Source organism: Girardinichthys multiradiatus, chromosome 3, assembly GCF_021462225.1.
Source record: "Girardinichthys multiradiatus isolate DD_20200921_A chromosome 3, DD_fGirMul_XY1, whole genome shotgun sequence".
In the NCBI taxonomy this organism is placed as follows: domain Eukaryota; kingdom Metazoa; phylum Chordata; class Actinopteri; order Cyprinodontiformes; family Goodeidae; genus Girardinichthys; species Girardinichthys multiradiatus.
This window is the reverse complement of record NC_061796.1, coordinates 10264206-10278762: the sequence shown is the minus strand read 5'-3', so window position 1 is coordinate 10278762 and position 14557 is coordinate 10264206. Positions and strand designations below refer to the sequence as shown.

General features: G+C 41.5%; 1 protein-coding gene across 1 annotated transcript in view; it reads left to right on the top strand.

Annotated features, from left to right (window-relative positions):
- The window catches only part of LOC124866053 (lysophosphatidylcholine acyltransferase 1), a 35345-nt gene that overhangs the window by 7424 nt on the left and 13364 nt on the right, over nucleotides 1-14557 (top strand). The window contains exons 2-3 of the mRNA XM_047361688.1: nucleotides 7082-7221; nucleotides 9596-9810. Of these exons, the coding sequence (XP_047217644.1) occupies nucleotides 7082-7221; nucleotides 9596-9810 (355 nt within the window). The remainder of the gene's footprint in view (nucleotides 1-7081; nucleotides 7222-9595; nucleotides 9811-14557) is intronic.

Below are 14557 nucleotides of genomic sequence, written 5' to 3'. Positions count from 1 at the left end.
TCGGGGTTCTTTTTAATGACTTTGTAGCACGTAAAAACACAGGGCTTACAGACTCATACACCGCTGCTCCGGTCGCCATCTCTACCCACCCCACACACACAATAATACCGACGTCACTCCTTCACTCTTGATTCTCAGCTACGGCAGCACACAGCGCCACCTCTGTCCGGAGGAGTAATGTCAACATCTTCCATACACACACACAAAACATACACCCCACACACTGAGCTTCTAATCACATATAGTTCAGGCAATTCCTGCAACAGTACATTCAAACGTTATACACACACAAGTGGTGTTGGACTAGGAGTAAGCACAGTACAGGTGTTTACCGCTATTACTTCGGCGATGCCCCTGACTACGGTAGCCGTAATGCTGCAAGCGGTGCGGCTTTGTAGTTTACCAGTCGTACTGAAACATTTTGACAGAGCGCCGTGTACAACCAGTATGGATCAACCAATTAACCAATTGATCCATATATAAGGCGCTCCGGATTACAAGGCGCACTGTCATTTTTTGAAAAAATTAAAGTTTTTTAAGTGCGCCTTATAGTGCGGAAAATACGGTACATAACATTTGCCAAAATGTATTTCCTTGTAAATGTATAACATGTCAAATGCTTCACTAATGACCACAGATTGCAAAGGGAAAATAAACATTGGGAGCTCGGCGTATGCAGCGGATGTTTCTTGCTGAGGTGTTGCAGCATAGAGGACACTCTATTATGATATGCCAAATCCATTTTGGAATACATGGACTGCACTGTTTTATTTTCTGTTTAGTTTAAAGTGATCCCACACTTTTGACGCCGTCAGTCTCTTTCTTAGAGGCGCGTCTTTCCCCTCGCCTTGCTCCCTCATAGCTGCTAATATCCCTTAGCGTCCATGCGTCAGCTCTGGTCAACAGCTCATTGGCGGAAGTGAAAGAATAGCTAACACAAATACCTATCTGGGTGGGACACCTTGCGCTGAATAGTAAAACACAATTTAACTAAGCCTCGAGGCAGATAATTTGGCTCGAGAAATTTGATAAATTAAGGTAATAGTTATTCGAGGAATCATTTCAGCCCTAATTGTTTCAGCCCTAAAGTACTTAACAATCAATTTGAGAGACTGAGAACTTTCAGAAGGCTATCAAAGGACTCAGTGGTGCTAAATAACAATATATGAACGTATCAAGTGTAAGTAATTTTACATTTATGCTTTCATCATTTTGGCGCACAGAGTATTAACTTATGTATTGTTTTTCTTCATTTTTTTGTTTTGTGTCTCAATGTGAGTCTTTCCTTTTCTGTTTTTTTTTACTTGATTATAAAATTATTTTAGTTTTCAGATTTGCCCCAGACTTCCCAACAAAATGTTTACATTATTTGAACACGCATGAAGCAAATTAAGGAAAAAAAAAAAAACACCCCAAAATGCCTAAAAGCATGCAGAATGCATTCCAGTTTGGAGTTAAACAGTTTATGCTGTTTCATTTATAAACATAGCACTCATGGAACAATTCTTATTTTGTAATTATCCTGTCAGATTGGCATAATTGCAGCAACCTTAAATTATGGTAATTATTTTTAAACCATTTACCTTGCATTATAGCACGGCACGATTTCAGGAAAATATTAAATTTACAATTGCTTAATATTGTGATTATAATTAACCACCTTTTTTAGGAACTTGTTTTTCTTTACCATTACATAATGTTCCCCTCACTGTCATGAGCTGTAGCATCTCAACCACTAAGGAAATAGACCGGGTGTAGGCGTCAATGGGCCTTTTCCATTAGTACCTGCTCGGCTCGGCTCAACTTTCGAAGACTAATGGGCTATGTACAATATAAACAAGTTGATTAAAGATGATTGAAAATCATGACCAAAAGAGTGATGCAACATTACCATGCAATGTTTATGTTTGAGAACCAAGGATTATCTTGAAGAATCTGGAAGTGAAGTTAAGTTGGTCTTGGAACTAACTTAGGCAATAATCAGCAAACGTTTAGACAACCCTTCACAATGCAAGATCAGATAAAATATAATTTTAATAAATTGATGTTTTAAGAATGATCTGCTGAATAAAACCAACCTTCTGGATGACTAATTCTCAACGGGGTCTCATTAGCTGCCTTTATTTATTAAAATAATATTTAAAGAAATATTATTAAGGGAGTATTTTAGAAAAGAGTCAAAACTTTCTGGAGAAATAGGGCTTAATGGTGTTGACTTAGTTATCAAATTTAGTAAAATAATGTTTAGGAAATATTATTTACTGGATTGAAAACTAACAACCTTTCTGGGTAGATTATCTTTAGCAGGCAAGCACGTGTTCTTAGCTTGTTAGCAGTGAAAGCTAACAAAGGAAGCTGATAGTTTAGCACCAGAATCAAACACACACCTTTAAAAATACTGTCAATAAAAGGGTTGAAATACATGAGCATGGATGGCGCGTTATGGCCGATCTTCTATGTTTAAAATCACCCTTTAAATAAAGTTTGTCTTAACTTCACTTCACTATCACTTCTGTCACTCTGCCCAAACCCTAACCTCGTATGTGAACCGTGCTGAGGAAAAGTTGTCCGGGTGACGACGAAGTTTGAAGAAAGCTCTGTGAGTAAAAGGGTTAGTTACAGCTAACCTCCATAGCTGTTGTGTGGAGCAGCTCGCTCTGTCCGCTGACCACACTGCACGTTAACTGCTGTAACCACGGTGATGCGGTGCCGTTGTCCTTCCTTGGGAAACTGCTTCACTCTGCGTCGCGCTGGGAACTCTCTGGAAACAGTTAATCTCTGTAGACCTCAGAGAGAAAGTCAAGCAACGATTGTACCTTAATTACCCCGTTCATGAATGAATACCAGATACACGAACAGCAATTCATTCGTACTTAACTTAGTGCATATGATTGGTGATCGTATGACACTCTTGGATCCAGTTGAGAGGTTATGTCTGTTTGCCAGCAAAGAGACATTAGCGCGCTGTCTCTCCTGTCCAGTCCCACAGGGGAGCAGTGTGGAAGAGATTGATTTGTTGGAAAAATGGGGGTTTTATACGGCCGGTGGCATCATGGGAAGTTCGCTATTACCCCTTTCCCTGGCTGTGCCGGAAGTAGGTTAATGCACTTTATTTTGAAAGTTCCAGAAAAGTTTGTACTGCATCTTGATGTTGTAATCCATGGCTGTGGTCCCAACAATATGTATGCAATGTGTGTTTCAGATGGCTGTCCTGTTGCTAAATTATCGCTGCAAACCATCAGTCTAAATGTTTAATGAAGCCTCAGTGTTTGGATGTTAGTTGGTTTGGTTCCTGTGCAAAGACAAGGAGACACATGTTGCATTGTGCTGGGCTTTGGCTGTGTCGGAGCTGGTGCCGGTGTTGAAGCCACAAATGGTGCAAGAGCAGAGGGAGGCAAACTTGGAGGGTCCAAGTTAAGAGAAGTGGAAGAATACTCCTGTAGAAAGACATTCTGGAACAAAAAAGTACAAAACCTAAATACACGCACAGCACTTAATTGCAACATACATAAGAGACAGCAAGCAGAAAATCCAATCAGAGCAAAAAGTTGAGTTTCATGGTCAATTCACATTTGTTTGCGTGGTGGTTCAGTCTACTAATTAAGTGCTGCCGCCATCCGCAAAGTAACTCTCAGGAGGAAGGACAAAACGGATACAATGGATGTTGGTGTCTGTGTATACATTTTTAAACTTATTGAGCAATGGGACCCGACAAAATTATGACCCCGTCATAAAAAGATGAAGAAAAGTAAGAAAAAATAGAGCACAACTCTTAACAATGATCTTTTGTGGAGCACTGACTGAACCACTTCTAATTTTTGTGGTCCTTGATGGTACGGTAATGACTTGACAGCGTTTTAAGCTTTCCATGACAATTTTCTTTGTCCGATGAGCTAACCCCTCCCTCCTACTTCCCCATGTCTAAAGGGATTGCTCAATCCAGCTCTCCATCCAACTTCCAGACTTCCCTAAACCTGAAAGGTCTTACTATGCAGGTTTACTGAAAGTTCTGCTTAAGCTGGTGTCGGGAAATGACTCGCCTAGCCTCTGACAGCCTTCATCCAAAAGTCTCGCCCTTCTTCAACTGGAGGTCCGGGCGACCGAGTAGCCTCTCGCAGTCATCCACACCTTCGACAGTCACTTTTGTTCACGGCTGCTCATTCCCTAATTTACAACTGGCTCTTGGTATGTGGGCTAGGTCAATTTTAGTAGCTCAGCATGAGCCCCAAGGGCGCTGTTTTAACAAACTTGACTAAGGCAACCTATAAAAACCTCCTAAAATATCTTAGAACCAGGCAACAAGACTTTTTACCACCAATGAAAAACCAACAATACGGTGACTCAAATAACTGAATGTCCACGATTTAACTAGAATTTCATATGCTTTCTTTAATTAGTAACGCTTTTGCAGGGGTCAGTAACAGCTTAAATTCGGCAACACAAAATAATTTCAATAATAGAAATGAATCAATCAACTCAACCTGTCTTTCCCTGATGCTGAAACTAGTGGGTTTGAAGAGGCTTTGAAGACGGAGGCTCATCCATGCATCTGATGGAGAAGATTATTCTGGTAACGAGTGGTTTCTTGAAGGGAATACGACTTAATCTTCAGTTTTCTTCCTTTAAGTGGCAGGTACTGATGCTCCAGGCTTTGATGGTTAAACAGGATCTTTGTTGTTATTTGTCTCCAAAGACAGTAGTTTCCAGAGGCTGAAGAGTTGAAGGAAACCCGGAGACATAAATGAGGTTGATTCAGGACTTCCAGAAGCCTGAAACTTAGAGCAATCAGCTGTTCACCGATCAAGTTCACTTCTGTTGTCTGGATAAAAAGGCTTTAGATTAAATCAGATTCTTAATTTTGAGGCACAGTCCTTTCTGGGCTCACGGGTTGATCCTCTTTTTTAATGCAGTCGATCAGTGGGGCTGTGTCTCTGTTCCTTTTCCATCCAAGCTTATTTTCTCCGTCCGAACTTGTTCCCTGGTCTTCTGCGAGGAAACAACCCCGTTTCTGCTCTCAGCATTGTTTTTATAGCGCTTGATGCCTTCACCGGTCAGGCCCTTATTAGGCTTCTTAGTTATTGCGCAACCTATTCAGCTCAGCTTCTTGATCATTGCTCAATACTTTAGTCATGGTCATTGTGACCTACTGATTCTGCTTCTCAGCCTCGGAGATGCCAATAGCCACGCTGGTCTGTAGTCGCATCCTCCCGTCGCTGTCAGCATGCAGCTGGCTCTCGTCACTCCTTGTCATCCTCAGTTCTTTCCCTAATCTGCTCAGTTTTAAACTTTACACAGTATTACACATTTCATTCTTCAGCTTTCAGCATTCACTTTAAAACACCGTTGCAAAACCATCACTTCATTCTTTTTATTCATGCTTTACAAATGATTAATGTTATATTTCTTTCATATACAGGTCCTTCTCAAAATATTAGCATATTGTGATAAAGTTAATTATTTTCCATAATGTCATAATGAAAATTTAACATTCATATATTTTAGATTCATTGCACACTAACTGAAATATTTCAGGTCTTTTATTGTCTTAATACGGATGATTTTGGCATACAGCTCATGAAAACCCAAAATTCCTATCTCACAAAATTAGCATATTTCATCCGAGCAATAAAAGAAAAGTGTTTTTAATACAAAAAACGTCAACCTTCAAATAATCATGTACAGTTATGCACTCAATACTTGGTCGGGAATCCTTTTGTAGAAATGACTGCTTCAATGCGGCGTGGCATGGAGGCAATCAGCCTGTGGCACTGCTGAGGTCTTATGGAGGTCCAGGATGCTTCGATAGCGGCCTTTAGCTCATCCAGAGTGTTGGGTCTTGAGTCTCTCAACGTTCTCTTCACAATATCCCACAGATTCTCTATGAGGTTCAGGTCAGGAGAGTTGGCAGGCCAATTGAGCACAGTGATACCATGGTCAGTAAACTATTTACCAGTGGTTTTGGCACTGTGAGCAGGTGCCAGGTTGTGCTGAAAAATGAAATCTTCATCTCCATAAAGCTTTTCAGCAGATGGAAGCATGAAGTGCTCCAAAATCTCCTGATAGCTAGCTGCATTGACCCTGCCCTTGATAAAACACAGTAGACCAACACCAGCAGCTGACACGGCACCCCAGACCATCACTGACTGTGGGTACTTGACACTGGACTTCTGGCATTTTGGCATTTCCTTCTCCCCAGTCTTCCTCCAGACTCTGGCACCTTGATTTCCGAATGACATGCAGAATTTGCTTTCATCCGAAAAAAGTACTTTGGACCACTGAGCAACAGTCCAGTGCTGCTTCTCTGTAGCCCAGGTCAGGCGCTTCTGCCGCTGTTTCTGGTTCAAAAGTGGCTTGACCTGGGGAATGCGGCACCTGTAGCCCATTTCCTGCACACGCCTGTGCACGGTGGCTCTGGATGTTTCTACTCCAGACTCAGTCCACTGCTTCCGCAGGTCCCCCAAGGTCTGGAATCGGCCCTTCTCCACAATCTTCCTCAGGGTCCAGTCACCTCTTCTCGTTGTGCAGCGTTTTCTGCCACACGTTTTCCTTCCCACTGAGGTGCCTTGATACAGCACTCTGGGAACAGCCTATTCGTTCAGAAATTTCTTTCTGTGTCTTACCCTCTTGCTTGAGGGTGTCAATAGTGGCCTTCTGGACAGCAGTCAGGTCGGCAGTCTTACCCATGATTGGGGTTTTGAGTGATGAACCAGGCTGGGAGTTTTAAAGGCCTCAAGAATCTTTTGCAGGTGTTTAGAGTTAACTCGTTGATTCAGATGATTAGGTTCATTGCTCGTTTAGAGACCCTTTTAATGATATGCTAATTTTGTGAGATAGGTTTGAATAATTACAGCAGATAGCTAATAGTAGATGTAAAATAAAAGCTAACCAAAATTAACACAGAAAATGTTTTGAACATCTAAAACATTGGTGCATAACCAACGTTTTCTCTCATTTTAGAGGATTTTTGGATCCATTGTCTGAGTTTCTGCTGGGAAAGATGAGACAAACGTCTGCTAGTGATTTGATTAATAGTGATAGTTATTTGATTAACACTTATTTTCCCCCTCTTAATCTTTAACAGATTGCATTAATGACGGTGACGCTATTCCCCATCCGTCTACTCATAGCAGCATTCATGATGCTACTGGCTTGGCCTTTTGCCTTTATTGCGTCAGTGGGGCGTTCCGAGACCACTGTCGAACCCCAGTGCCTCTGGAGAAGGTAGGTGCTTTACTGTTCAAAAGTTTTTTCTCTTTTTAAAGTGTAAATAATGGTTTTTTTACAGTGCCTTTTTAAAAAGCATTCATACCTCTTAAGCTTTTTCAGATTTTGTCACATTACAACAAACAACTTCGTCTTTTATTAGGATTTTACATGAAAGATCAACAAAAGGTAAAACATAATTGTGAAGTTTAAAAAATATGATACACGGCCTAAAAAACACTAAACAAAAATCCAAAAACTGCTGCGCATTTGTATGCAACCTTACTTATTGCTAAATAAAATCCAGGGCAGTCAAACCGTTCTGGAAGTCATTTAAATCGTAAATAGCCATTCTGTATGTAATTTAATCTTGGTGTGTAAATACTGCTGTTTTGTAAATGCCTGAAGGTTATTTCAGAGAATGTTATTTAACAAACAATAGTAAGACCACATATCACACCAGTTGGGTCAATGAAAACATTTTGGGGAAGATTTATCTAGAGTTAGGTTATAAAACAATAACCCAAGCTTAAAACGTCTAGCCCTTGGACATTAAATCTGTCATCCACAAACGAAAAATGTGGAAGACCAACTAACAAACATGCCAAGGCTTGGACATCCATCTACACCGTCAGGCCAGGATGGAGACTAGGATTTAGAGCAGCCACGGTGACATAGGAAGAGCTGCTAGAGATCCACAGTTCATGTGAGACAATTTTTCAATTGGACAACTATTAGTCACAAATCTGCCCTTTATTGAAAAGTGGCAAGAAAAAAGACATTTCTGAAAGCCATAAGAAGTCCCATTAGCTACAGTTAGGTCCAGACATAACTATTTGATCACCTAACAACCGCTAAGAATTTCGGCTCTGACAGGCCTGTTAGTTCTTGTTTAAGAAGCCCTCCTCAGCTCATTATCTGTATTAACTGCACCAGTTTGAACTCGTTATCTGTATAAAAGACACTTGTCCAGACACTCAATGAAACAAACTCCAACCTCTTCACAATGGCCAAGACCAGAGAGCTGCGTAAGGACATCAGGGATAAAATAATAGACCTGCACAAGGCTGGGATGGGCTACAGGAAAATAGCCAAGCAGCTTGGTGAGAAGGCAACAACTGTTGGTGCAATTATAAGAAAATGGAAGAAGTTCAAGATGACAGTCAATCTACCTCGGTCTGGGGCTCCATGCATGATCTCACCTCGTTGGGGCATCAATGATCATGAGAAAGGTGAGGGATCAGCCCAGAACTATATGTGGGGTGCTGCAAAGAGAAAGGTACTTTTGTACCGTTTCTTTGTTTAGAGTCAGCAACTTCTGAGGGACCTTAAAATGTCATCACCTGTGTTTAAGTTGCTGTAACACTAAAAGGTATTTGTTCAAAACTTATATGGGAAATTGTTTGGTGAAGTTTAAAGCCTCCTCTTGCGATACATTTAAGAAAACAAAATTGGTGAAATTTTGCCTAGTTTTATAGATCACTAAAAACACGGCGTGGCCTAGTGTCGGGCTTAAGAGGGCTGCCAAAACCAGAAAAAAATATCCGAGAAGTTGCTACATATTAGGAGTGGCAAAATCGACAATGCGGTACATCTTGAGAAAGAAAGGAAGCACTGGTGAACTCAATGCAACACGACCTGGATGTCCATGTAAGGCAACAGAGGTGGATAATCGCAGAATAATTTCCCTGGTGAAGAAAGACTCCTTCACAACAGCCAACCAATTGAACAACACTCTCAGTGAGGTAGATATAGTAATATCCAAGCGTACTTTAAAGAGAATACTGCATGAAAGTGAACACAGAAAATTCACTGCAAGGCACAAGCCACTCATAAGCCTCAAGAATAGAAAAGCTAGATTGGACTTTGCTACACAACATCTAAAAAGGTTAGTGCAGTTCTGGAAGAACATTCTTTGGACAGATGAAACCAAAGTCAACCTCTACCAGAATGATGACAAAAAAGTATGGAAAAGTCATGGAACAGCTTATTATCCAAAGCATGCCACATCATTTGGAAAACACACCGGAGGTAGTGTTATGGTTTGGGTGTTAATGGCTCTGTAGATCAAGGCATGTTGAGGAGTTTGTATCGCCCAGTCACTCCGGAGCTGAATCCAATTGAGATTTTGCGGATAGACTCGACAGTTTCTGTTGACAGATGACCTTCAACCAGTCTGACTGAGCTTGAGCTGTTTTGCGATTTAGGGAAACATGTAAGTCTCTGGATGTGCAAACATGATAGAGACATAGCTTTTAAAGAGGTTCGGCTGTAATTGTATCAAAGATTTGGTTTAGGGGTGTATAATACAAATGCATACCAGAATTTGGGTTTTCATTTGTAAACCAAATTCTCAAAACCATTTTCTCTTTTTCTCCACTGTTTTGTACAGACTGGTGGACATCATCCTGAGAGTGATCATGCGGATCATGTGGTTTGCGGGAGGTTTTCATTGGATAACTGTGAAAGGGCAACGAGCGCTGCCTGCAGAAGCACCCATCCTCACCCTGGCACCCCACTCCTCTTACTTTGATGCCATCCCTGTTACAATGACAATGTCCTCGATAGTCATGAAGGCTGAGAGCAAGGATATACCGGTTTGGGGAAGTAAGTAAAACATCTACACAAATCAAATGATTATGTAGGCTAAATTATGTTTGTTATTGTTACCATTAAAAACAGCAGTAATAACACTACCAGTCAAAAGTTTGGACACCGCTTCTTATTCAATGGTTTGTCTTTTATTTCTACCTCTGGAAACTCCTTCAATACTGTTGGAAAACCATTTCAGGTGACCTGGAGTGCAAAGCAGTAATCTCAGCAAGGGGGCACTCTTTTGAAAAATTGAAAATACAGATGTTTTAAATTAATTCACAATTTGTTTGTTTGCCACATTTTTCTATATACACTGCTCAAACAAATAAAGGGAACACTCAAATAACACATCCTAGATCTGAATGAATGAAATATTCTCATTGAATACTTTGTTCTGTACAAAGTTGAATGTGCTGACAACAAAATCACACAAATATCATCAATGGAAATCAAATGTATTAACCAATGGAGGCCTGGATTTGGAGTCACACACAAAATTAAAGTGGAGAAACACACTACAGGCTGATCCAACTTTCATGTAATGTCCTTAAAACAAGTCAAAATGAGGCTCAGTATTGTGTGTGGCCTCCATGTGCCTGTATGACCTCCCTACAACGCCTGGGCAAGATCCTGATGAGACGGCGGATGGTCTCCTGAGGGATCTTCTCCCAGACCTGGACTAAAGCATCCACCAACTCCTGGACAGTCTGTGGTCCAATGTGACGTTGGTGGATGGAGCGAGACATGATGTTCCAGATGTGATCAATCAGATTCAGGTCTGGGGAACGGGCGGGCCAGTCCATAGCTTCAATGTCTCCATCTTGCAGGAACTGCTGACACACTCCAGCCACCTGAGGTCTAGCATTGTCCTGCATTAGGAGGAACCCAGGGCCAACCGCACCAGCATATGGTCTCACAAGGGGTCTGAGAATCTCATCTCAGGATCAGAATCAGCTTTATTGCCAAGTTCGTGCATAAAAACAAGGAATTTGACTCCAGTACACTTTGCTCTTTTGTTCTGTTTTTGCATTACAGAATATACAAATTTACAATGTACAATATATACATATCTAATAGAAAAGGTGCATTTGCAACATCTGTATGCTGTTGTTTTGTATTCTATTAAATGTTCATCAGAGAAACAGCCTGGGGGAAGAAACTGTCTCTGTGGCGGCTGATTTTAGTAAACAGTGCTCTGTAGTGGCAGCCTCAAGGTAAAGCTCTGAACAGTTTATGTGCAGGGTGTGTGGGGTCTGCAGAGATTTTGGCAGCTCTTTTCTTGACCCTAGACCTGTATAAGTCCTGGATGGAGGGAAGGTCAGCCCTGATTATTCTCTCTGCAGACCTGATTATTCGTTGCAGTCTGGACCTGTCCTGTTTTGTGGATGAGCCGAACCACACTGAGATGGATGAAGACAGGACAGACTGAATGATGGCAGTGTAGAAAATGACCAACAGCTCCTGTGGAAGGTTGAACTTCTTGAGTTGCCTCAGGAATTAAAGTCTCTGCTGGGCCTTCTTTTGAACTGTGTCTATGTGTGAAGACCATCTCAGGTCCTCAGAGATGGTGGTTCCTAAGAACCTGAAGTGGTCCACGGCCGATACAATGTTGTTGAGGATGGTGAGGGGGATGTATGGGGTGGTGTTCTCCAAAAGTCCACCACCATTTCCACAGTCTTGAGTGGGTTCAGTTCAAGGTAGTTCTGACAACACCAGTGTATCAGCCGATCCACCTGCTGTCTGTATGCAGACTCATCACCGTCCTGAATCACACCAACGAAAGTGGTGTCATCTGCAAACTTCAGGAGTTTCACGGACGAGTCCGGTGAGGTGCAGTCATTTGTGTACAGAGAGAAGAGGAGTGGGGATAGAACACACCCCTGGGGGGCACCAGTACTTATTGATCTGGATTGGGAGAAGATGCTCCCCAGTCTCACCTGCTGCTGTCGGTCCGTCAGGAAGCTGTTGATCCACTGACAGGTGGAGGCTGGGACGTTGAGCTGTGTGAGCTTCTGGTGGAGGATGTCTGGTATGTCTCGGTACCTAATGGCAGTCAGGCTTCCTCTGGCGAGCACAAGGAGGCCATGCGGCCCTCCAAAGAAATGCCACCCCACGCCATTACTGACCCACTGCCAAACCGGTCCTGCTGAAGGATGTTGCAGGCAGCAGATCTCTCTCCACGGTGTCTCCAGACTCTGTCACGTCTGTCACATGTGCTCAGTGTGAACCTGCTTTCATCTGTGAAGAGCACAGGGCGCCAGTGATGAATTTGCCAATCTTGGTGTTCTCTGGCAAATGCCAAGCGACCTGCACGGTGTTGGGCTGTGAGCACATCCCCCATTTGTGGATGTCGGGCCCTCATACCATCCTCATGGAGTCAGTTTCTAACCGTTTGTGCAGACACATGCACATTTGTGGCCTGCTGGAGGTCATTTTGCAGGGCTCTGGCAGTGCTCCTCCTGTTCCTCCTTGCACAAAGGCGGAGGTAGCGGACCTGCTGCTGGGTTGTTGCCCTCCTACACCCTCCTCCACGTCTCCTGGTGTACTGGCCTGTCTCCTGGTAGTACCTCCAGGCTCTGGACACTACGCTGACAGACACAGCAAACCTTCTTGCCACAGCTTGCATTGATGTGCAGTGTATTTTTACTTCATAGTTTTGATGTTTTTACTACGTATCTGCAATGTAGAAAGTTATAAAAATATGCAAAACCACTTAATGATAAAGGTGTGTGCAAACGTTTGACAGGTGGGTATTCAACAAAAATGTGAAAAACAATGACCCAACACAAATATATCTAAACAATAGCTTATGCAATATTTTTATTATGGTGATTTCACAAAATGAGGTATTGCTTTACATTTCTAACAGATTTACATCATTTTGTTTGTCAGTTCTTGAAATAAGCTGATTTGGATTGCCTGTGCTGTCAATGACCATACTTTCCTGATAAGATGGTGTGGACTTTATGCTGAGCAGTCATTGCTACTATCAGGACAAATATTGACAAATGATAAGACTTGCTACTAGAAAGTCATAAAAGCTGTAAGGAAACAATGAAAACTGGCCAAACAGTGAAGAACTACCTATGCTTTGGAAAGCTCTAAGCCAAGTTGTGCTGTTAAGTGAAAATGATTAAAAACCTTGATTTATTTATAATTTTAATTTAAACATTATTAGAAAGTATTCAACTGGCCAAATAAATTTCAGTCATTGTTGACAAATTTTTACATGCCAAAAGGCTCCTTTCTACTTACGCCTAGAAAAACTCCTGCTTCCTCTCAGCTTTATTTAAAGTCAAAATTTTAGCTGATTCTTTTCTCCTGCGCTTATTCATTTCATTTTTGCAAACGTAAACCAAGAGATTGTAATAAAACGTATCTGTGTACAGTGTGAAGCACATGTACATGTTAGGTAGGCATATTTAGTCACAGTCTGTAGTCACACCACTTTGACAACAGATCCTATTAAGTGGCTTGCTTGAGAAGTACCCTTCTAGCTGCCATTGGATCATATATGCCTGCCAGCAGGACACGTAGTCAATTTTTGTCTTATTTTAGTCTTTCACCTCCTCCAGCCCTGTCGACTAAGTCAGCAATTTGCCACATTGTTAGCGCCAGGCTGTGCGCAGCTCAGCCAAGTTAAAACAGTGGTACTTGCTTGCATTGCAAGATTGAAACAAGACACTATTGGTGCATAGTATTTCTAGCAATGTGTGTCAGAACCAACAATATGCAGTATGCTGGGTTTGTGGACTGTACAGTTGTAAGGTATTAAATAAATGCAATTTAAGATGAATTAGTTTTTTTTTGTACAGCTTTATTTTGACTCTGCAATACTCCGTCCTTACAGTTAAAATAAGAGGGCTTGTCTTAAATTTGTGTCCTATGCCTTTGCAAAAGGAGCCAAGAAGCAGTGCCTGCCAAGCATGTGGAGCCCATAATAGGAGTTGAGACATGATCAGCTGCAGTCACGTGTGCAGAATGTCTTTTGGAAAGAGCATTAATCCCTTCCTGTCAGTAGGAAACTCAGTCACAAGCAGCCTTTTCTTCTTGTAGTTCTACTTCCATTTTTTCTCAACTTCTGCAATCGCAATATCACTTTTTTTTTTTTTACTGTGTCTCAAACCTGTATGGAAGATTTGGTTTGCAATTTTGTTGTGTTGAAGCTTGAATGTCAACCCATGTGAATCTTTAACCCAGTCCATATTTCTCTTGGCATCCTTTTGTGTGTAATATGCATTTGCTGTTGCCAATAGCTTATTTGAACATCTTTTGATTTTGTTTTATTCCATTTTGTGAAAGCTTTGTTTAGTTTTAAAGAGTGAAGTATGACTCCGGGAAGTAAAATCGACAACCGCAGTGTTACGTTTTGTAATCCGTATGCTGCATTGCCTCTGGAATTGCTTTTACTCATTTTAACTATTGTTCACCTCAGCTACATCTTCTTAAACCTTGAGTTGGGTTTGTTCTTGCATTACACATGGGTCTGTATCACTTTACCCTCAACCTGCACTGGGATGGATTCTAGGAACTTGCCGGTACAAATGACCTTGGGCGTAATAGCCCTAACAGTACTAAAACACTGTTGCCAGTGATGCTTTGTTTAGGTGGAATGTAGATTTTGTATGGGAGTTAGTTCGTATCAAAAAGAGGAAACGGTATGAGGAACAAAGAATGTATGGGGATATGTATGGAGAGCCGTTTCATTCAAAATTAAATAAATAAATAAATGCTGCTATTGATACATTATTAATAAATT